The sequence below is a fragment of the Ambystoma mexicanum genome, chromosome 3q (genome assembly GCF_040938575.1).
Source record: "Ambystoma mexicanum isolate Mex_15411 chromosome 3q, UKY_AmexF1_1, whole genome shotgun sequence".
In the NCBI taxonomy this organism is placed as follows: Eukaryota; Metazoa; Chordata; class Amphibia; order Caudata; family Ambystomatidae; genus Ambystoma; species Ambystoma mexicanum.
Window position 1 is genome coordinate 1,196,699,194 of NC_090926.1, and position 23,703 is coordinate 1,196,722,896.

A 23,703-nucleotide genomic window follows, 5' to 3' on the forward strand; every position below is an offset into this window, starting at 1 on the left:
GTCCACCACGACCAAAACGGTTGTTACCGGACAGGGCGACCTTAATGAATATCCACAGGCTCCAAGTGGCTCTCGAGATGGCTTACTGTATCCTGGAACCGTTGACAGTGGTAGCTATTAACTTTGAGAAAGCCTTTGTCTCAGTGTACTGAGAGTTCATTTGAGCAGCGCTGGAGGGCATGGGTTTTGGACCAGTATTTTTACAGTGGCCAAAACTACTATACGTAAGTTGCAGGCGTTAATGGGGTGACGTCAGATAGCTTTCCGTTGGAGAGCGGAACAAGACAGGGTGTCGCTGTCCCCTGTGTTGTTTATCTTGGCCATGAAGCCCATGGCAATTTGGTTCCGTGATGACCCTCTTATGAGGGGTTTTGGGTGGTTAGTGGGACACGAAGATCGTGTTTCGTTATATGCAGATGATTTACTGCTGTATGTGGGGTAACCCTGAGTTTCAATCACACAGATAATGGAAATATTACGGATATACAGTGAGCACGGTGGCCTTAAGGTCAATTGGGATTTTTCTATCCTATTCCCAGTGCATGGGGGCACCAAAGCCATCCTGGACAGTTGTGAGTTTAGGGTTGCAGTGAGTTAATTCAAATACGTGAGCATTCATATTTGTCGAGACCTGTCCACCTTTCTCACATGCAGTTTGAAACCAATATCCGATAGATTTATTTCTGATGCCAAATTCTGGTCAGCACTTCCCCCAGATATTTAAATGTTCTCTCAAATACCCCCGTCGTAATCCTGGAGAGGGAGTTCCAAATCATTGAAAGAGCTTTAAGGAAACTGCTATGATGGGACTCCCAGCTGAGGATCGCCCTGAGTTTCCTGTATATTTCGTTGTAGGAGGGAGGCATCGGTCTTCCAAACCTCCAGAAATAATACTGGGCTGCCCAGCTTGTGATTGCAAACTAATGGTTAGGGGGAAACACATCCCGCTCACATGTACAATTATAACGGACGGGCATGGTACTTTCGGACCCCCTGCAGACACTTTATGGGGGGGGTCAGAGGGAACCAGCCTTCCCTTAATTCCACCGCCGGTTGTGCGGGTGGGGAACAGGAGGAGGACAGAGGTAGGCTGGGCCGCAGTAGTGACCCTGCAGGGCACATTGTGGAATAACAAGGATTAGCCCGAATTGGGTAAATTGAATTTTGCATCTCTATGGTTCAGCAAAAATATACAGGTGTTGGGTGGAATGCTGCTGGTGGGCGCTTGAGATCTTTTGACGAGATGCAACAAGTGGCGAAGTTGACAAAATCAGACGCTTATCGCTACACTCAATTCAGGCATGCTATGTGGTCAAATTTCTGTGGGAAGTATGACTGCCAAGAGCAGTCCCCAGTGGAAGCCAATGAATACACTGACCTGCTGGTTAAGAAGGCAGTTTTCACCTTATACCAAAGTCTCTCTAGTTTCACGGCACCCCCCTTGACCAAGCTCTTGGGAAATTAGGAGGATGATATAGGTCCCATTGCGGCAGAGGACTGGCAGGAGGCATTAATGGTCCCCAGGAAAAGCGCAATTACATCCCGTTTTAGGCTCATCCAGTTAAAAAGGTTATACAGACTATACTACACCCGTGAATTCTTGTTTGGGTGGACCCACGCCATGGAATCTAGCTGTCTGTGGTGCCACGTTGGTCTGGGAACATTTTATCACACTATCTGGGAATGTTTGAAGATTGAGAGGTACTTGAACAAGGTTATTGATGAAATCCCCAGGATGGTGTCCGAAACGGTACCCTCGACACTAGCGCTGTTGTTGCTGGGTATATGGGATGGCACGGCTTATTCTCTTTACGAAAAGCTATTCATTGTGAATGCTTTGACAGTGGCCAAGAGGAACATTGCTATTCTTTGGGGGTCGAGGGTGGGTGGTGGATATGGACCATTGTAGAGCAATCAGAGAACGTGTGTGCAGGTCCATGGTTTGCCCCTCCAAATGTGGGAATATATGAAACAGATGGGGAAGCGAAGACTGAATTTACTCAGTTGCAACTGGGCTGCACATTGCAGGGAGGCTGGGTGCGTTCATCCAAAGGGTCGGGGGGCGGGGGCAGTATTTTGTGTTTTCTTTATGATGTATCGCGGCCTTTGGACTTGTATGCCTATGTTATATTTACGCTCTGCTGTGATTTTTGTGTTTTGTTTGGTACTTCAAATCAATAAAAAGAAACATTTTAAAAGTATGCTAAATGCCTATATGCATGTGGTAGGTCTATATTTGCAGACTGCCTGTATATTGGGGCATGACAAATGAGGCAATGTGCAATGCTTCTATTTGTGGCACAATTCACTTTAGAACTTGTCATTATCAAATGCAAGAAACAGGTCACTTTTTTAATGATTAAATGAGTGGTTTAAAGGGGGCTAAGCTGCAAAGGTCCAAGATGGCTGATTCTGGTATGGGCTTTCAACAACTATTCCCTTCTCTGTTCTACCAGGGAGGCTATAAACCGTAGGGAGTATAACGGATGAGGAGGAGGAAATAGTGGGAAAGCTTGTTATTATCAAATCTTGTGTCAATTGCTGCCTATCCGATCTTGAATGTGAACATGCATGCACCACCTCCCCAGACACACAGATAAGGGATATTCAGAAACGTCCAGTAACTGACCTTGCAGGCCTCCACTTCCAGACCAGAGCCCAGTAAATACAATAGATAAGGACATTGGAGACCTTGAAGATCTGTGGGAGAGAATTATCTCAGGCAATGAAGTTTTCTTGACAATGGAAGTGGCTAAACTGCTTAATGAGTTAAAATTGGTTGACCATGTTCTCATTTAAGCAGTGATATAAGTGAACCTTTGGTTTTCGTTCCCCTTACTCGTCTGATATATTGAGTTGTTTTGGAGAAATAGGTCATTTCATTTTCACTATCAAAACGGTTTCGTGCCATTCCCTTTTCTCCTTTTCATGCAGTTGAGCAGCAAGTATTAATGTAGTTAATTTATTTTTCGTTCTGTATGTTTTTAAATGTTTGAACTTAATGCTATATGATATGTTATGATTATGTACACTGTGTAAAAGGTCAAAATTTGTTTTGGCTAAATGCACACAAAAAAAGGAGACCTTGATACTGTGGTCTTGCAACAGGATCGACTCTAGCTTCCACACAGTCCTCTCATGGCCTTTATGGAGCAGTTCATCTATTATCTTTCACAGACATCTAATGTGAAGCACAATCAGATGGGAATGTACTCTTACGTCCTGTCCCCTTTCCTTCATACTCTTGGGATGCCCCAAGGAACGGTGGACAGGCCGGAGCGTGTTGCTAGACAGCATGTTAGAACTTTGCTTAGGGCAAGCATGCCTCGGCATGCCCTGCACGGTACCTCCCCAATGTGTCCCCCCCAACCTTCCGTCTGTTTCTCTGCGACGGACGGGAAGCAGAGTTGAGAGGCAGCTGCGCCTTGCTGCGCATCTAAATTTCATACTCCACGACACATGCCCAACAGGTTTCGCAGAAGGGAATGTCTATAGAAACAGTGGTGCGCAAGCCTTAAAAATGCTGGAATAGTACTGTGTCTGTAATCATTTCATCAATGGTTAGGATTTGGCGGAATGCATGTGTATTACAGTTCTTGAGATAAGAATCAGGTTAAACATACATACAAAGCAGCGACAGGTCACCTTACCCTAACACATTTAGATGGGAGAAAACATTATTTCATGAAAAATGTATGTGAGATTGAAATGCACAACGAATAACTGTACCACTGTTTTCAAAATGGCGTTCATCAAATGGGGTAGAGAGGAGGAGACCGGGTTGAGAGTTACACAAAGTGTGTAAAAGCATGGAGTTTGTTTCATTGAGTATCGGCTTGAGAACAGTATTCAATGCTTGGCCTCTTAGTAAGGGCCTATTGACATTTTGATGCTGAGTAAACGGAAATTATCCATGTGAAAAGGTGCAAACACCTTACAAGAGGTGAACAGCAGCTTCGGACTTCGGAGTGCAGGAGCTAAACATCTCAATATCTGTAAAGTGTCCCTGCCTTACAGCAATCCAACTCAAAATTCAAATGGCTAGATGAAAGTGATACCTAGCATGCAAGATACTGTAGGACATACAGCAGTCTTCCCACAAGACATTTCTTGGCACACTTGCGTTGCACTGTTACACAAGGCTCTAGGTGTATCTGTTTGTGTTTCAGTTTATATTGTTTGTGGATTAAGCATTGACCATTGCCTTTGTTACAATAACAAAAAGATAAAACTAAATTTAAAAAAGTCAATTCAAAAGGACTTGGAGAAGCTGAGGGTCGGCCCCAGCTCCCACGACTTCTCACCATCAGGAGCAAACACTCTCATCCCTTTGGCAACCAACACCTTGGCCATGAAACCCATAGAAGGGTAGATGAACGTTAACACACCATCGTACCACACTGTGCACGCACCTCAGAAAAAAGCTTGCACAACACAAAACATAAAGAAACTGTTTGCGGAGAGGCATGGGCCCAGCCCCTGGGTTTCATTTCAGCAACTTATTTGTATTTTGTAAAGAAAAGAAAAAAACAGAGGTGGATATCTGCTATTTGATCCAGTGGTGCTTTATCTAAACCTCTGCTGGGCATTTTGGCAGATGGAATGCCTATCTCTAGATCACATGTGAGGTCACAAAACACCCAGGCCATCCAAGATTTAGGGCTAATTGCTTCTCTTTGTGTATATACGTTTTTACTAGATATCTTCTGCCTCAAACAAAAGCAACAAAATAAAATTTAATAAAGACCAATTCAAAAAGGCATTGGAGGAGGTGAGGTTTGAACTCGGCTCCTAAGTCTTCTCACCGTCGGAGGCGCATGCTCTTATCACTTTGTTAGGACCGTTTTTGTAAGGTCCAACTCCCCTGAACTTGCACGATCTCAATGTCACCTGGCCTAGTAGGATCGTTGTCTCTGTCTTCCCTCTGTTTCCCATCCCTTGCTTCGTCGCGCCTTGAAACACGTGTGTGTAGGCGCGTTATAAATGCCATACCATATCATGTCAACTAAGGGCTTCATAAAACCATATCTGAGGCAGTACAAAACTCTGTTCTTAGTATAAGATTGTACCACCTGAGAACATTTGGTAGCGTAGACAGAGCAGCCAGGCTTATTTTAGGAGAGAGAGAGGGCTGTAGGTCAGTACAAAGAAATTGTAGCATACATATGTCTCAAAGAAACACTGGTACACTGTATTACTTGGGGAAGTAAGTACTATTCACATAAGTCATAAACACAATTCTCCCAGCGTCCCGCTCATGGTGGGCGTGTGTATGGATGTGAGTGACCTGAATGCTGCAAGGCACTAGGAAGCTCTGGGTATAGCCACCTAGGGGGATATGTACGACAGTGGGACATTTAGAGACCGGGAGAGCCTGTTATCACGGGAAGGTATCCCAAAAAGGCCAGTTTTTGAGATATATGCGGGTGGTGAAAGCACCTAGATGCCAATGATGTATAGCCTGCTGAGCCAGAGGATAACAGGTTCATGGCTCTAAAGTATAGCCTGGAAGATGGCTGGAGGCCCTTATCTAGACTGTATGAATGTTTATTAAAGGGGACCAGGAATGCTAGGTATGCTGTGTTGAAGCTGTCCTGGGAGACAGATGTTGACTCCGAAATATCGGATGCTCAATGGGATTTGGCCTTGATTTTTACAAAAAAAGTTTCTCAAAATACGAGATTCCGTTTGATCCAAACTGATGTACTTCACTGCACCTATATGACCCCTCTAGGGTGGCTAAATTTAACCCAAACATTACATCAGTTTGTCCCTAGTGTGAACAAGAGGACGCTGACTTAATACATATGTTTTGGAAGTGCACTAAGGCACAGGGGTTCTGGACTCAAATTGAACGGGCTTGTATAGCGGCTGGAATGACCAGATACCACTGGAGCCCACTCAAATGTTTATTGGTTATATACTCCAGGCCGAGCAAATATAAACACAAAGTTAAATTTGTGGACCTCACATGTGTTTTGGCAAAGAGGCACTTGGCTGTGGCATGGACACTTTAAAAAGGTCCACAATATGTGCTGTGGCACAATGAATTCCAGACTTGGTGTGCAGCTGAGACTAAAGCGTGGTTTGGGGCTTTGCGGATGCATGACGATAATTCATATTATGCCTTTGAAGCATGGAAACTACTCACTTTGACAAAGTTTCATCCCTCAGATGACAAACCGCCCAGAATGTAACACTAGTGTTGCGTTGTCTTGATACTTGAACATATGTATGTTGCGCGCCTTATCCCTATTTGTGTTTTGGGTTTAGGATCTGTCCCATCCTACTGCCACACCCACTGGAACCTCCCCCATATTACTATCTTCACGGACAGAAAGTACTTTGAATGCAAGCCTAGTTGTTTGTTTCACCGTTTCCTTTTTCGTTTTATCCTGTGGAGTTACTTTCACTAAGATAATTCAATACTGGATTGTGATGTATTGTGATTATTGAAGTGCCAATACACAAATTTAAAATAAATAAGTTATAAACAGATATACAAAACCAACTCAATACCTTATTTAGAGTAGTATTTTCCAAGTCAAGGTGAGTCAAACCTAATAGTTATACATTCAGGATAGCAATATACTAGTCTTGGGGAATAAGACCAGGTTAGTTACTTTTAGATTGCAGTAAGTAATTTAATAAACCAACCCTGTTAAAAGTATACACCTTGCAATTTCTTAGAACACAATACAGCGAAAGTAAGTGAGCGCATATACTTTTCTAGAGGGGCATTCAGCTACTCATGGATAAGTAGTAAGAACCTGATAACTATTTTAGAATGCACTAAAGCAATTTAGGGAAAGCAAAATCGAATTACAGTTTAAGGAAGACACAATGTATTTCAAGGTAAGTAATGAACCTATTATTATATATGCTTATTATACTATTTCTATTACAAGAATAGGCAGTTTCACCAATGATACTTTTCAGAAGTTGTAGAATACAATTCTAAGGCAAGTAAGAACGTTATGACTATTTTAGAAGTGCCCTAAAGGAGTTCAGGAAAAGCATAACCCCAGTACACACTTTAAGAATAACAGAGCTATTCAAGGTAAGTAAAGACCCATATACTTAAGCAACTCAAAGACAAGTATGACCTAAAGCAGATCAGGGAAAGCAAAACACAATAACACGCATTTAGAAAGACACAATGGACCTCATTATAACATTGCCGGTCCGGTAAGAACGGTGCTGGTAGGCTTACCGGCACCGTTGTTACCGGTCTGGCAATGTACAGGTTTGCGGGTGGGATGTCCTCCCGCACGCTAGGTCTGACCTGGTGGGCGGAACGGCAACCGCCTGCAGCGGTTCATGGTAGCTTCGGCACCGTTATTAACGGTGCTGGTGCTACCGTCCTCCCCATTTGCATTGAGTCCTATGGAACTCGAATGGGAATGGGGAGTTACTTTTTACGGCGGTTCGTGAAGTCAGGCACCGAAAAAAATAAACTCTGGCGACAGCCTGCTGTTTTTACCGGCACGGCTACCAATGGAGTTATAATGAGGCCCAATGTATTTAAAGGTGGGGAAATCTCATTGGTAAGCTTTTAGTCATTCACTTTAGAAATGATACATTTCAACATATTACTTTTTTGACTGGTGAAACACAATTCAAAGCTAATAAAATAACTCATACTATACCTTTTAAAAGAGCAAACAGCAACGTAAAGGTAAGTATAAACTTCAGGACACTGTGTACCTTATTCTGTACAAGAACCAAAGTTACTCAACAACTCATTTAGTAGGTACTTTTAACACATGTTATATATATATCAAGACAGAAACCTTATCTTCAAAGTCCTTCCCTAACTCTTTAGCATGAGTTTTCTCAGTGGCAGAAAGAGGGACCCTACTGGTCTAGGAACCAGCTGTAGGCAGGTCAGGATAGTGTTCAGTTGCAGGAAAGTCAGAGTTCCAGAGGGTTTCTCTTCAGACAAGTAGTTAAAATGTGGTTCGGGACTTCACAGAAGACTCCCTATATACATTGTAGCATTAGGTCTGTGCAAGTGGTATGGGCGAACTCCCAACTACACGAATCACCCACTCAGCCTCACAGGATTCACACAAGACGCAAGATAGGTATTACTCTAGCCAACACAGTACCTTAGGAGAAAAGAAGAGCTTTTGGGCGGATGCCTTCAGGATGGAGCAGCACAGGACCCGGTCCTTGGGTTCTTGGTCTGGAGACTGAAGAAATCAAAAAGGAAACACTAATAAAAGGTCTCTGTTCCTCACACATATTCATATAACAACTTAGCAGGGCAATTTAGCAGGGCAATGTATGACATTTTCAATGTAACAGTTATAGTAACAACCTGGTAACTGTTTCTCCTTATAACCTGGTTGTAATCCCCTTACCCAGGTTCTAACAGGATCTTACTTGACTGTTCCAAAAAAGGATAGGGCAATCCTATCTTGCAGTAAAGTTCCAATAAAGTTCTTTTGTTCCAACTCGAATTCCACCAACAGTTCACAATGCTCAACACGTTTTCACCTTTTCACTTGTGATAAAGAGTTCAATACAACTTCTTCTCATATAACAGAAATATTTCCACAGTTCCTTAGGATCAACAAAAATGTCTTTGTCAGGATGTTTCTGTAACAGTTTGAAAAATACAATAGCCACTTCTTTGTTCATACTTTTAACCACACCACAGTACTTCAACAACTTCTGATTTGTCCACTCACCTGCCAGGCATACATGGTCCTTTTGTTCTGGTGTACTCCCCTGCCAGTACTAATGAAACTACTAACTACTACAAGTATGTCTGTGGTAAAGGTCTGCTTAAAACAATTTACCAATGTGTTTTGCTTTTCTACAACAACAAGTTTGATCACTCCTTTAGGGGAGACAAGAAACACATTGGTGCTGTTTCAGGTTTTGCTCCTCTCCTTCTGAATATCTCCTGTCAGAAGGGTAGCTTTCCTGCCACCCGGGTTTCCCAATTTCTGCATGAACCAAATGCTGGTAATGGTTTTCTCTCACTCTTTCACTTCTTTCGCAATGTGGGTTTAGGCCAGTTCCTCTTAAAGTGTCTTCTACACACTTGTAATGAGATTTACAAACACTTGAATTCTCAGTTGCCCTCCCTTGGCTTTGACAATGTTGGTTCTCTTTAACTTGCCTTGATATTACTCTCTTTTGGTTTGGGCAATAGTTGTTTGTATTGCTTTCTCAGAATATTGCCCCCCTTGTGGTTGGCAATTATTCTGCCCCACATAAATTCAATCACACCTTTCTAGTCTGCTTGTCAAGTTCATATTCTGCCACTTTCTCCTCTTTAAATCAGCTTGGTTTTCAAAAGTATTTTTATGCTGCTTTACCTCATTTCGGTATTCAGAATAACGTTTCTTTTTCCACTTCACTCTCTTGACATTATTTTTCTACTTAATGCACCCAGACTTGGCCAGCGGGCCATCACGGAGCACTGCAGTGTCATATTAAACTAGTGAACTCACCGGGTTTGGCGTGCGCGTCTGATCGCTCCGCTGCCGCCAGGTCTTCTGCTTCTGCTGCTCTGTGTGACCAGGCAAACTGCTTCTCTCAAGTTCCTGCAGCCCACGCAACTCTGTTAAAGAGTTGGACTTGCACCAATGGCTTTCCTGTGCTCAACTGCCACTGAAGCTCGACTTTACATGGGGGAAGCTTTTACACTTCATGCTTCCCGCTGTGCGACCTCTTCAGCTACAGTCTTCAGGGGGAAAGTCGTCACACCCAACGCTTCCCACTACGCAACCTCTGCAATCAAGGTCTCAGAAAGCAGAGACCCTCTCAGGACCGGCAGCCCTCCGACACATAATGGTGGTCCCAGCATGTCTCTGCTCTTCTCCTTGATCTGCTTCCACTTCAAAGTGGAGGTACCACGACTACTCCACCTCCTACTACTACTGCTCTCTATGGCCTGCACCTGAGGGGGTTTTTTATGCCTATCAGTCTCCCTCAGGTGTGGGCCATTAACCTCATTAGTCTGCAACTAGCAGTCTTATGCCTCTGCAGCCCTCTTCTTCATCCCAGTACTTTGGGCATTGAGGGACTTTAAGTCCCCAATGATCAAATCATCTTTTCTAATGAAGATATCATTACCAGATTCCTTTCTCTCCTTAATTATATTCCTTAAAGGAGTATTATGAGGATTCAATTAAGGGTTTGGTTTTACATGGGAATTGGGGTTTTTAGGATCTGGATTGTTAATATTTAAAGACTCATTTTTAATATTCCCCTGGGGATCATACAAGCTTTCACCTCTATGCGTGTCAATGGGGGTCATTCCGAGTTAGGAGTTAAGGGGAAAACGATGCCGTAAAAGGATTACCATCAAGAAACAGAAAAGATATGTCCAGAGCAAAGTATATTTAGAAAAAATGTATCCAAATTTATTAAAGAAGATACAAAAATTGAAAACTGGTGAATAAATCACACAAAATTATTGTACACTAATCATTTTAACATAACAAAACAGCAGCAACAATATGCCGAAAATCGGCTAAAACTTCATCACTCATAATCAACATACCCAGTTCATTCATACGCACACAACTCATCATACCGTGGCACTCATCCAAAGAACTAAAAAACACCAAAAAACATGCTAAAAACCAATGGGGAAGAGGAATTCATAACTAATCCCCATAATAACACACATTATTGCGGTGTTTTACAAACAATAGAAATAATTCACAACCAATCTATTGTCAGGGTGGATAGAAAAAACAGATGCAAAGATCACATCCCTGTAAAAATTTTTCTCTCGACCGGTTTCGACGTGTAGTAATGGTTAACTGAACGTCTTCTTCAGGAGGTGGATGTTACCATTCTGCAAAACAAATACGCAAAAGGGACTATAAGCTACTACATGAAAAGGTCTTTGCCGACTGCTTATAACATACAAATAAAAAAGAGAAACAGGACTGCTGGCTAGCAGCCTGAATTATTCAAAACAATTTAGGAACCGCGTATACCATAATACAAATAAGCATACACGGCCCCCGCTACAACAGCTGTGTAAACCAGAGCAAAAGGGTAAGTGACTCCCAAAAGAGAACCGTGCAAGATGAGAGGGAACCTTCAGGACCATGGTGAATCGGCAACAAGAATGTGTATATATAATATAATAATATATATCTGAATCTCACTGGCAATATCTGTGTCTAAAAAAGGACTAATAGTGGACTAACCTGATGAAAACCTTACTACTGCAACAATCTATGCAGTGTAGTGTGGCCAGTCACACGAAACAATTCAGGACTGAAACATAACCTGAAACAAGAAACAAGACCAGAATGCACTAGGTCAGGTGAATGAAAAACCTAAATTCAAAGTAGAGTGTCTATAACTGAGGCAAAAGTACTAATATCTCACCTGAAGGGCGCCCCATGCAGTTTAAGATGATCCAGCAATACATGTATTTGAAAAGTGAAGAGGCAGCGCCACTTAGCCTTAGCCTTCAACGCCGTCTGCAAATCACTGCAAAAAATGGCACAAGAGCTCCATTACAATGCTAAATGGCAAGCAGTGACCCACGGCTTACCAGAATACAAGGGCACTGCATGAAATGCATCTAAAGAACACCAATAGAATGGGAGGCAGCCGACGGACAACCACACCATTCTAAGGAATCCAAAAGGTGTTTAAATATAAATATAAAGACACGAAAAGCCCAATAAATCAGATGGCACTACGAGCACAATTGAAATAAGAAGGTAAACTTAAAGGCAAATGACAGCAATCTAAGATAAACGGTGCTATATTTAAATATAAACTCACGAAGTGCCAAATAAATCAATTAGAACGGCTCGTACGATTAAAATGTGATAGCGAGCTCAAAGGACAACAAACAGCAGTCTAAAGGGCGGCGCTGCAAAGTTAATTGTGCAGAAGGCTGTAGCTGAAGAGCTATTAACATTGCAGGAAGGCTGGCCACACGCTTACCTGCAAGACGGTTGTTATATAATGAAATTGTCCAGCAAAAAGAGAGACCAGATGGTAATCTCTTAGTTTCAAACTAATTGCAAATACGAAACGCTACGCATGCGTGTAGGGACCTGCAAGGAGTGACTGGCTACAGCCAATAGTACACAGAAGCCTTTTTTAAAGTCAAAGCTAAAAACTGACTGCGCATGTCAGCAAGTGCTGCCAGTAAAGACATTCCACAAGCAAAGCAAAGCGCAAATAATGCAGCCCAAATTAGAAAAGAATAATAATGAAGGGCGCCGCTGTTGATAGAAAAAATAATAATAAGTAAACACTAAAAATAAATATATATCAGACAAAAAACAGCGTAAATAAATTTTGGGCTGCCGTCACCATACTAAGTGAATTCTGGGAGTTGTAGTCCAATATAGGCGTGGTGTACAATCCAATAGTTTACTAGTTGGTTCTAAATATTACAGAACCATGTAACGAGCACCATATCTCTAAGCAATTCTAGAGCTACTATGCAATAACAAAAAGAGTATTTATAGACCAGAGATAGGCAAGAAAGATGGTAAGAAAGCTTTGGCTGAAAGACGATAATCTAATATAAATGATGTTAAATTGTATCAATTAGACTAAATAGCTAAACAATCGTAATAGCCATAGAGGGCAAATAGAGAAATGCAGAACAAACTTGCTAACGACTATTGAAGTCCCACGACTCCAATGTGTTCAGGCCTTTGTGGAGTGTTTTTAAATTGAACATCCACATTTGTTCCTTGTAGGACAATTTATTAGCTAGTTGTATAGTGTTATTGGCAAAACATTTTTCCAAACAAAACCAAATTAAGGAGTCTGGGTTGTGTCCCATTTCTACGCAATGAATGACTAGTGGAGCCGAAAGGTTGCGTGTTCTAATTTTAGACCGGTGCTCATTGATACGTAGATGGACTTCCCTAGAAGTTTTACCTACATACAAGAGCTGACACGGGCACTGGATAGCATAAATAACATTCTTACTTTTGCACGTAGTGAATGTACGTAGTGCCCAAGATCTACCATTATAAGAAAAGTCTGTCATTTTTTTAGAAAATTTACAAGCTGCACATGAAGTGCATGGATAGTGGCCTTTAACCTGATTCAGGTTAGTATCTCTGACCTGGTTAATGCGTACAGGAAGTCTAGAGGCCCGGGTTAGTTTCTGCCCTAAATTTTTGCTTTTTTTAAAAGCAAATAAAGGTTTCTCTAACTGAAGATCTGTGGAATTCAGGATCCTCCAATTTTTCAAAATAATAGCTTTAATTGTCTCACTGTGTTGGCAGAAAGTGGACACACACACCAACTGTTCTTTGTCCACAGTTTTGTTTTTAGGTCTTAAAAGGGCATCCCGATTGGTATATCGCGCTCTTTTTCTTGAATGTTTGATAAGTTTACGCGGATAACCGCGATCTAGCAATCTAGTCTGTAATACGTCCGCATGAGTATTAAATTGTATAAGGTTGGAACAATTGCGGCGTAACCGTAAAAACATCCCATAAGGGAGATTACGTAAAAGACTTTTAGGGTGTTGGCTTTCAAACTGTAGTGTCATGTTCCTTTCTGTGGGTTTTCTATAGAGCTCAGTCTGCAGGAACCCATCTTCGCTGTAAATAGATAGATCTAGGAACGCGATACGGGAGGTAGAGTATTCCAGGGTAAATTTGATGTTAATATCTACTTGATTGAGCCACTGCACAAAAAGTTCAAGTGTGGTAATATCACCCTCCCATAGCAATAAGATGTCGTCAATATACCGACGGTATAACTTGATGTTAGTGATATAGGGATTACCATCATTAAGAACAAAATTCTCTTCAAACAAGGCCATGCAGTGCCCTTGTATTCTGGTAAGCCGTGGGTCACTGCTTGCCATTTAGCATTGTAATGGAGCTCTTGTGCCATTTTTTGCAGTGATTTGCAGACGGCGTTGAAGGCTAAGGCTAAGTGGCGCTGCCTCTTCACTTTTCAAATACATGTATTGCTGGATCATCTTAAACTGCATGGGGCGCCCTTCAGGTGAGATATTAGTACTTTTGCCTCAGTTATAGACACTCTACTTTGAATTTAGGTTTTTCATTCACCTGACCTAGTGCATTCTGGTCTTGTTTCTTGTTTCAGGTTATGTTTCAGTCCTGAATTGTTTCGTGTGACTGGCCACACTACACTGCATAGATTGTTGCAGTAGTAAGGTTTTCATCAGGTTAGTCCACTATTAGTCCTTTTTTAGACACAGATATTGCCAGTGAGATTCAGATATATATTATTATATTATATATACACATTCTTGTTGCCGATTCACCATGGTCCTGAAGGTTCCCTCTCATCTTGCACGGTTCTCTTTTGGGAGTCACTTACCCTTTTGCTCTGGTTTACACAGCTGTTGTAGCGGGGGCCGTGTATGCTTATTTGTATTATGGTATACGCTGTTCCTAAATTGTTTTGAATAATTCAGGCTGCTAGCCAGCAGTCCTGTTTCTCTTTTTTATTTGTATGTTATAAGCAGTCGGCAAAGACCTTTTCATGTAGTAGCTTATAGTCCCTTTTGCGTATTTGTTTTGCAGAATGGTAACATCCACCTCCTGAAGAAGACGTTCAGTTAACCATTACTACACGTCGAAACCGGTCGAGAGAAAAATTTTTACAGGGATGTGATCTTTGCATCTGTTTTTTCTATCCACCCTGACAATAGATTGGTTGTGAATTATTTCTATTGTTTGTAAAACACCGCAATAATGTGTGTTATTATGGGGATTAGTTATGAATTCCTCTTCCCCATTGGTTTTTAGCATGTTTTTTGGTGTTTTTTAGTTCTTTGGATGAGTGCCACGGTATGATGAGTTGTGTGCGTATGAATGAACTGGGTATGTTGATTATGAGTGATGAAGTTTTAGCCGATTTTCGGCATATTGTTGCTGCTGTTTTGTTATGTTAAAATGATTAGTGTACAATAATTTTGTGTGATTTATTCACCAGTTTTCAATTTTTGTATCTTCTTTAATAAATTTGGATACATTTTTTCTAAATATACTTTGCTCTGGACATATCTTTTCTGTTTCTTGATGTTATTATAATACTCTGGTCCAGAGGCTAGAGTTACCCTGCTCTTTTCAGTGTTTGTAAAAGGATTACCGTCATCGTTTCCCGTTACAGACTATTCTGCCTACCAGACCGTTATTTACGGCGACGTAAAGTACGAGGTCGTAAATAGCGGTCTAGTGGCGCGCGTCCGACACTCCATGCCGGAATTAGCGGCATGGCGTAAACCGGAGCTGATCCCAAGTAATGCGGACATGCAAAAAACAGCCTACACATGGCCGCAAAGTACCTTACCGGCATGGAGTAATTAACGACATCGCCGAGAAGGTGTTAAGAACCATGAGCAGTGTTTACAAGAGGCACAGGTGCACTCAATCAGCACAGGTGGAGGCAATGGAGTTTGGCACAGCACAGAAAGAGCACACCCAAACACTACACCCTCCTCCCACACCAAGATGATACCAATTGTAGCAGCATTCCTGGAGCTGGAGGCCCTGCTTGCAAGGCAGCAACTACAGCAACAACAACAACCACAGCCCCCACCACAGAGGATACACAGGAGGAGAAGGAGGGCGAGACAGGCTCAGCATGCCCTACCGGTGCAGCCACCATTACCACGCCGCCAGGCCCCAATCCCCCGCATCAGAGCCACCCCCTTCAACCTCACACCAGGGCAGATCCACACCTTGTACTGGCTTGACTGGGACACCATTACCACCATAGTGGACCTGATACATGACGATATAGTAACCCTCATAGAAATCAGCACTGCCATCCCCCCTCTACTGAAGGTAGTGTCTGTGCTCCACTTCCTTGCCACAGGCACCTACCAGCATACAGTCGGACACATGCATGGCATTTCACAGCCCATATTTTCGCGGATACTCAACCAAGTGCTGGATGCCCTCCTCAACCACACAAGGGACTACATATCCCTACCCCGGACTCCCCAGGAGATATATGATACAAAAGTTGCCTTCCATGCACTGGCAGGCATGCCCAATTGCATAGGTGCTGTCGACTGCACCCACGTTGAATTGGTGGTCCCGCATGCCATGGAGGTGCCGTATCACAACCGCAAGCAATACCACTCCATCAACGTCCAGATGGTGTGTAATGCCAGTGAAGCCATCACACATTGCAATGCCCGATACCCCGGATCAACTCATGACTCCTTGGTCCTGCGGAACTCCACACTACCACGCTACATGGAGCGACATGCCGGACGACGTGCCTGGCTGCTTGGTGAGTAACCTGAATGGGCCATGGCAGTGTATTGGGGCTGTGAGTATGTTGGCTGCCTACTTCACCTGGGTGGGAAAGTGGGGGGGGAGATGCCTACTTCACCTGGGTGGGAAAGGGGCGGGGGGATGCCTACTTCACCTGGGTGGGAAAGGGGGGGAGATGCCTACTTCACCTGGGTGGGAAAGGGGGGGAGATGCCTACTTCACCTGTGTGGGAATGTTCACGCCAGTGTACGATGTGCACCTCACAGAACACTGTGCCCCAAGGCAAGTGACACGGCACATGACTACCTAACCACACAGTGATGATTTAGAGCCGACACCTAACACAACATGACTAACAGGAAACCTGCCCAAATACCACAACACATGCACCACTCATCTCGGGCCCTTACACACCGTAAGGGCATCCTGCACCATGCAGTGCAATAGCACCATGTCGCAGACTCCTGCATCTCAACACTCAGGACAGTCATCCCTGGGAGTGCATATAAGTGAGTCCAACAGGGATCCCACAGCGTGTGACTGGTCCTGCACACCCATAGGATTGCTGCAAGTCACCATGGCACAGATCAGTGCAGAATGATGAGTATGCTACTAACTACCTCGCTGTCATGCTCGCTGCCTGTGGGGGGGAAGAGAGAGACGGCATGAGCAATAATTTGGGGCTCAGCATTTCTACATGCCTATGGTATCACAATGGGATTGCAGAAGTTTGTTGACATTTGGGTGGTGAGTGGGACAGTGATCTGGGCTTGGATGGTCAATGCATGCAGATTTCTGGGTCACTCACGTTGGCGGAGTACTGTGATGACTCACATTCACAATGTTTACAATCACTGCCCCATGTGCCTTACAGATTCGGCCTCTTTGTGTGGTATGGGCCATATGGGTTACAGCCTTGCACCTGACATCGTCCTGGGTCCCACTTGTTACAGCATGATTGCAGCACCCTTTTTTAATGCTTTGGGCATGATGCTGGTCTCCAAATCCTATTTCTCTGATAACTGTATGGCTAGGGGTCCTGTATGGAGAGGATGACAATGGATTGTGATTCTAAAGATGGCCACCGTGCTCCTTCCCGTTCCTGTGCGATGACGTTTTTTCTGGTTCCGTTTTTTAACGGTGACCGTAAATAGCGGTGACCGCTATTTACGGTTACCGCTAAGTTCTCTACGTCGGTAGTGTAATGTACGGTGCGCTTGTTGCCGGTAAGGGCTTTTGGGGCCCTTTTACGGCATGGCGCTGAGGTGCGTTACTGGTATGATGCAAAGCGCGTGCACGCAGAGTCGGAATCGGCCGATTTTTACGGTCTTGTGCCAGCACGGAAACGCTCTTTACACCATGCTGGTAATCGCCTATACTTACCGCCCTACTCGGAATGAGGGCCAATGACTTTAAAAGGGGATTTCCTGCTCCCAATGGACAACTGGTTATGATTGCTTCCACCAACATTAAGATAGTTAGCTTTGGGAAATAAAAGCTCTCTCTGACAGCAAGCCATTACATACTCTGGTATTACTGATATTTCCGTCTTTGAGGAAGACGGATACTGCGTCTCACCCAACAGAGTCCTCCTGTTCCCCTGGGGCCTTCTCCTCCCAGGTGATTCTCTTGCTTAATACCAACCCCAGGATTAGGAGGTGGCTGCCTTCCTCTGCCCACATGGGAGGAGACTTTAGGTAGGGTTCTTGCGAGGTCTCCGCAGGATTCATCACACTACACAGAAGGTACTAGTTTCTTTCAGGCAATGCGAAAGACAAATGGCTGCAGTTTTGGACTCCTCCCTCCCTTCATGCCTTCATAGACACTCTGGAGCCTCGGCGGGCAATACAAACGGCTCCCGCCAAAGACAAAACTACAGGCAAGATCTTTTCCACCTAGGATGGCAGAAGAAAACCTAAGAAGGAACAAGGATACTTTAAAACGCAGAAAAAGAAGGGACCCTCCTGTACATTACTGTGGCTGATTTGTCATCAAGTAATCAAGGTAAAACCAATCCCATCAGCCATTCACGTAAACGTACAATTGTAAGAAACATTTTACAGTTAAGTGAGAAAGGGGGTACTGTGTATCTCCCCAGGACCCCACATAAGGTGGGTGTGCTGGCACACTATATAACATGTAAAGGGGATGGAAATCCCACGTTACCCCTTGGGAACAGTAGTTCACCCAAGTACATTAAAGAGAAATTAAAGGAAAGCTACTCCATTTAAATGATGTGTGCTGCCATAGTACTTTACAGTCAACTCAAAGTTATAGGAAACTATAACTCCAATCACTCACTATGGCGAGATATAAAAAGGTCACCCATGAAAAGAGTAAAAGACTAGGTGAGAGGGGAAAAAGATTCCCATCTAGGGACAAGGACAAATAATTACCAAGTCCAAGCAAAGAGTTCTGGGGTTTACACAGGTCAGATTTATCACAATTTAAAAAATCTTTCCTAACCCACTTTACTAATAACACCATACCATTAACCCCGGAAAAGTATAGAAGAGTGTTAACTCACCATTATATGTCAACAGGCACTCAGCTCTGACAAAACCTTGCTCAAATGCAGCGCATTTCCTGTCCAGTAACACACCATGGAGAGAGTGCAGAGGTGTGATTATCTTATCTTTTGGCATATCAACGATGGGGAACAAATAAATCCAGAGGTCACTCAATGAGTCATTAGGTCTTGTTTGATGCAAAGGGGCGCATCGTGTGTCCACCGATATTACGTACACTATTCATGTACACTGGTTTGTAGCCCCTATAAATTAGCTCCATACTACATATGTTGTTTACTTTTCAAAGAATTTGCAGAACTTTGTTTGAGGCATTATTTTAGCAAACACAAGGGCCTCATCAAGAGTTTGGCCTTAGCCCTTAAATGCGGCAGTAAAGCTATTACCGCTGCATTTAAGGGCTGGCCAAATAATGAGTTGGATGGAAAGTTTGGGGTTTTACCTCCAGCTTTTTGCTGGAGGTAAAATACTCCACTCCATTTTTTTGCGCTATTAGCGCAACGCTAATTGACTCCCTAACCCCATTGGGGTTGGATCCCTGAATAGCGATAACACTATTTGCGCTGGCGGTATCCCAGAGATATTACCGGCGGGATACCTCCAGCCAGACTTGTGATGAGGCACAAGCTCTTTTAAGTGTGTTTATTGAGAACATAGTCCCAAGAATTGAAAGGATTGTCATATTGTTATTATCTTTGGATCATTTGACTTTCTCTGTAGTGTAAATTTTGGCGCAGGGAATGGCATTTCAAGAAATATGTCATGATCTAGGAAATATGAAATATTCCTTTTCTTTCACAGGTTACAACAAACAAATGATCACCTTCCGACGCGCTGATGCCTCTTTCAGTGGCAGTACCTGGTAATGTATTATTCTCAAATGTCTTCAACCCTCTTGATTGTACTGTGGCCACCTACAGACAGTTGCCTCTGGTTGTGGGTAAAAGGTTATATAATCCTTATGGGTTCTAGTAAAACAATTTACTTGGCAAGTACATGCAATAACAGCAGGCATATGGGCTAATTGTTCATGCTGTTATCTCTTGTAGCAGGGAATGCCACTAAATGTACTTGTTGCAAAAGACTCAGTTTAACCATTTCGTTTTCATTTTGGGACAAGAATATCTTTTGATGATTACCTTTTTCAGAATGAAAAACATTTAGTTTCAGATAAAAGCCCTGGCATGTTCAATGCCACCCAAGTCATGTTAAAATTAGTACTTTTCATGAATCTAATTATATACTCGTTTTTTTTCTTCTGCTATCATTGTTTCCGTATCCAGTTTATAAACATTACTAAAAATAATTCTAAGGCTTGACAAGATAATACTGGGCCAGGGATAAGGATTAGGTTATCAATATAATTAATTAAATACATTTAATATATATTTAAAAGCTGGATTAGGGTTAGCACTATAGTTAATAAAAACTGTTTTACAATGTTTTATATGTTCTAGATTAGGATTAAGATTTAGTGTAATGGCAGTGATTGCATTTATATTGTGTTTTTATTGGAAGGATGGATGTCATTTACAGCAGAAATGACATACAGTGGGTACATTACAGAAGGTATATACAGAATTCCATTGGTAACCATCTAGTATGGGTCTATCTATGCATTACGTTTTACACTGTCAAATCATAATTTGAAACAACGGAGCGCTGGCATAAGGAGGAAAGGCACCATAGACTTTGCCGGTTGTGCAGTGATACTGCTATTGAATCTGCGCATCACCTCCTTTTTGATTGTGATGCAGTGGCAGTCCTTCAACGGAAGGACATTACTGCAGCTGGCCTTCAGTGGAAAGGAAGATCCACTGATCTCTGGCACTTATTCATGTCTGGGAATCACGAAGGTTGCATAATCTACTTTTCCAGGCTATGGAACGAAATCTATGATATAATTGCTATCATTGAAGCATGAAGTTACAGCCTAAGTGATAAATACTGTTCAGCAATGTGATGTATACCTTTTAGAGAATTAACTTTTACTTATTACAATTTGATATGATTAATGAAATGTATTAAAAAGTTATTAATTTAACTACATAATATAGATTTTTTTAAACGCCACACTTTTTATGAACAGGTTACCTCTGCTCATTTCCACCACCGTGCTGAGGTCAGTTCAAGCTCTAATCTTATTGCTTGCATTGGTGTTGCCTTAGATGTGCCGCCAAATATAGCCCTCCAAAATATTTGCCCAATACTCGCAGTCTGTATACGAGCATTCCAAGCATATGTAATACTGGTGACCAGTTTTTGGTGGTAAAGCATGGCAATGCTGATTAAGCTAAATCTGGCGTTGCTAGTGACACATTTAAGAAGAGAGCATAATAGCCAATGCTTTGGTATGACATTTTGTATATAGTAATAGCTCCCTTTGCTGAGAATCAGCATCATATCCCAAATAGCAGTAGCTATAGACCTTGTTCATATTTCCCTCAGTTGTCTGGATACACAGTCTATCCTTTTTTGTTTTTCCAAATCTCATACATTTTGACTTATCATGGTTAATCACCAAATCATTTAACTTCACATATTCCGTTACTGACTTCGCACTTCTACAGAGTGCCACATAGGTTGTATCAAAAATTGCCAGATCACCCGCTTAGCATAATATACAAATTTAGTACAGCACAAATTTGGTGGGAAATGATGTGATTTTATGTATTTATTATTGATTTATTGTTGAATTTATTTCAGCGCACAAAGTCCCTTGGCATCTAGGCACTAGTTACAGAAAGTGCATGATACATGTGAAGTGCAGGAATAAAGCATATGGTTATGGCCATATAATGGTATGTGTACACGGACTGGCAGAGTCACACCTCATGTTACGGTGGCTACATCATCGACAGTGTGAGAGTCAAATAGGTATGGTTACACAGATTAGCAAAGCCTCACCTCATGTTATGGGGGGGGCACATCAAGCAGCATGAGAGTCAGATAGGTATGGTTACACTGACTGGCAAATCCTCACTTCATGTCATGGCGGGCTACATCAGGCAGCATGAGAGTCAGATAGGTATGGTTACACGGATTGGCAAGGCCTCACCTCATGTTACGGGGGTCTACAACTGAAGCATGAGAGTCAGATAAGTATGATTACACGGACTGGCAAAGCCTCACTTCATGTTACGGGGGGCTACATCAGGCAGCATGAGAGTCAGATAGGTTTGGTTACAGAGACTGGCAAAGCCTCACCTCATGTGGAGGTGGGGTTAATACAAGGATGTTAACATAGTTAAAAAAAACTTAATGAATGATTACCCAAGGCACAGCTAAGTGCACGTTTTTCATAGGGTATTCTATGGCATGGTAAGCGAAATGTTAGCAAATTTCAAAGAACAACAAAATGCAATATATACATAAGGTACTCTAGGGTATATAATCATGGTGGTGATATAGGTCATGGTTGAGCTGCATCTATCAATGGACATAGGTACGAAGGTATGCAGTAGCAGTGAAAATAGCAATAGTGTTCAAGCAAGAGATGGATGGACGCTATAATTGGTATCTGCTTACCAGTGCAGGTAGGAGATGAACTGGAGCCATAGGTGTTTAAAAGTCTGGTACAATGTTTGAGCAGGGAGGTGCTCCTCCATGCTCTGGCAGGCTCAGACAGGGGCCTTAGTGAGGGCCTTCGGAAGAGGGGCCGGCATCGCCTCTTAGCTACAGGAATCCAGTCTTCTTTGTACCCCAGCCAATCCCAAGGGTAGGGAGGCGGTCTCCGGGCCTCCAGAGTGCAGGCAGCAGCACCCGATGCATCCCGGTGGCCATGATGGAAAGGCCATGCCGGGATTAGGTTAAAGGAGCCCCTCACAGGCTCTAATGCAGGCTGCTTCCTCTGAGGTGGAAAAAGAGATAGAAAGTGTGAGAAGAAAAACCGGCCATGAAAGCGGGGCCTCGGGAGAGGGGTCGGCATCGTCTGCCGGCTACTGGCATCCGGTCTTTTTTGTGCCCAAGCCAATCCCAAGGGCAGGGAGGCAGTCTTTGGGCTCCCAGGTTGCAGGCAGCATCACCCGATGCATCCTGGTGGCCATGATGGAAAGGCCATGCCGGGATGAGGTTGAAGGAGTCCCCCACAGGCTTTAATGCAGGCTGCTTCCTCTGAGGTGGAAAAAGGGATAGGAAGTGTGATAAGAAAAACATGCCATAAAAGGGAGGCCTCGGGAGAGTGGCCGGCATTGCCTGCCAGCTACTGGCATCCGGTCTTCTTAATGCCCCAGCCAATCCCAAGGGCAGGGAGGCGGTCTTCGGGCCTTCAGGGTGCAGACAGCAGCAACCGATGCATCCCAGCGGCCATGATGGAAAGGCCACCCCGGGATGAGTTTGAAGAAGCCCCTCACATGCTCTGATGCAGGCTGCTTCCTCTGAGGTGGAAAAAGGGATAGTGTTCGGGCTGGCTGGTGTAGGTGGTTTAGTAACTAGAAACTTAACGTCATTTATGGGAGCACGCGGGTATGGAGAGAGAAATCAGGAGTTAGAAAAATATATTAGAGCTTTTTGGCAGGAGAAAGGGAGCTGGGTAGATCTTCTTTGGATGGCAGAGTTTAGCTACAACAATTCTGTCAAGGATTCTACTAGTTATTCTCCTTTTTTCAGTAATTATGGTTTTCACCCACGATTTTTGAAGGAAGTGGTACCATCTGAGTATTCTAATCCAGAGGTTGAGCACCGATTAACTTGTATTAGAGATGGTTTAGTGAAAGCTAAGGAGACTTTGGAGAAAAGTAAGTTAAGGTTCAAGACCTTTGCTGAAAGAAAACGTCAAAATGCACCGCAGTATCAGGTGGGTCAAAAAGTTTGGTTGTCCACAAAAAATTTACATCTAAAAGGAAGAACTAAATTTAGTCAAAGATTTATTGGTCCATTTGAAATAGAAAAAATAATAAATCAGGTGGCAATCGGGCTGAAATTACCTCCCAGTATCAAAAGTCATCCTA

At 43.0% G+C, this 23,703-nt stretch overlaps 1 protein-coding gene and 2 long non-coding RNA genes across 4 annotated transcripts in view; 2 read left to right on the forward strand and 1 right to left on the reverse strand.

Annotated features, from left to right (window-relative positions):
- Nucleotides 1-23,703, forward strand: part of LOC138447740 (complement C3-like) — a 2,843,165-nt gene that overhangs the window by 1,267,930 nt on the left and 1,551,532 nt on the right. For both annotated transcript variants that reach the window (XM_069604045.1, XM_069604046.1), the window contains exon 25: nucleotides 19,556-19,616. In XM_069604045.1, coding sequence (XP_069460146.1) covers nucleotides 19,556-19,616 — 61 coding nt within the window. The remainder of the gene's footprint in view (nucleotides 1-19,555; nucleotides 19,617-23,703) is intronic.
- Nucleotides 10,345-11,471, reverse strand: LOC138581975 (uncharacterized). Its single transcript, XR_011304913.1, has 3 exons — nucleotides 11,368-11,471; nucleotides 11,184-11,265; nucleotides 10,345-10,822 (listed from the first exon to the last, which is right to left on the reverse strand). It is a non-coding gene; the product is annotated as an uncharacterized lncRNA (long non-coding RNA).
- On the forward strand, nucleotides 13,876-15,000 carry LOC138581976 (uncharacterized). The gene is made up of 3 exons (XR_011304914.1): nucleotides 13,876-13,977; nucleotides 14,080-14,161; nucleotides 14,523-15,000. It is a non-coding gene; the product is annotated as an uncharacterized lncRNA (long non-coding RNA).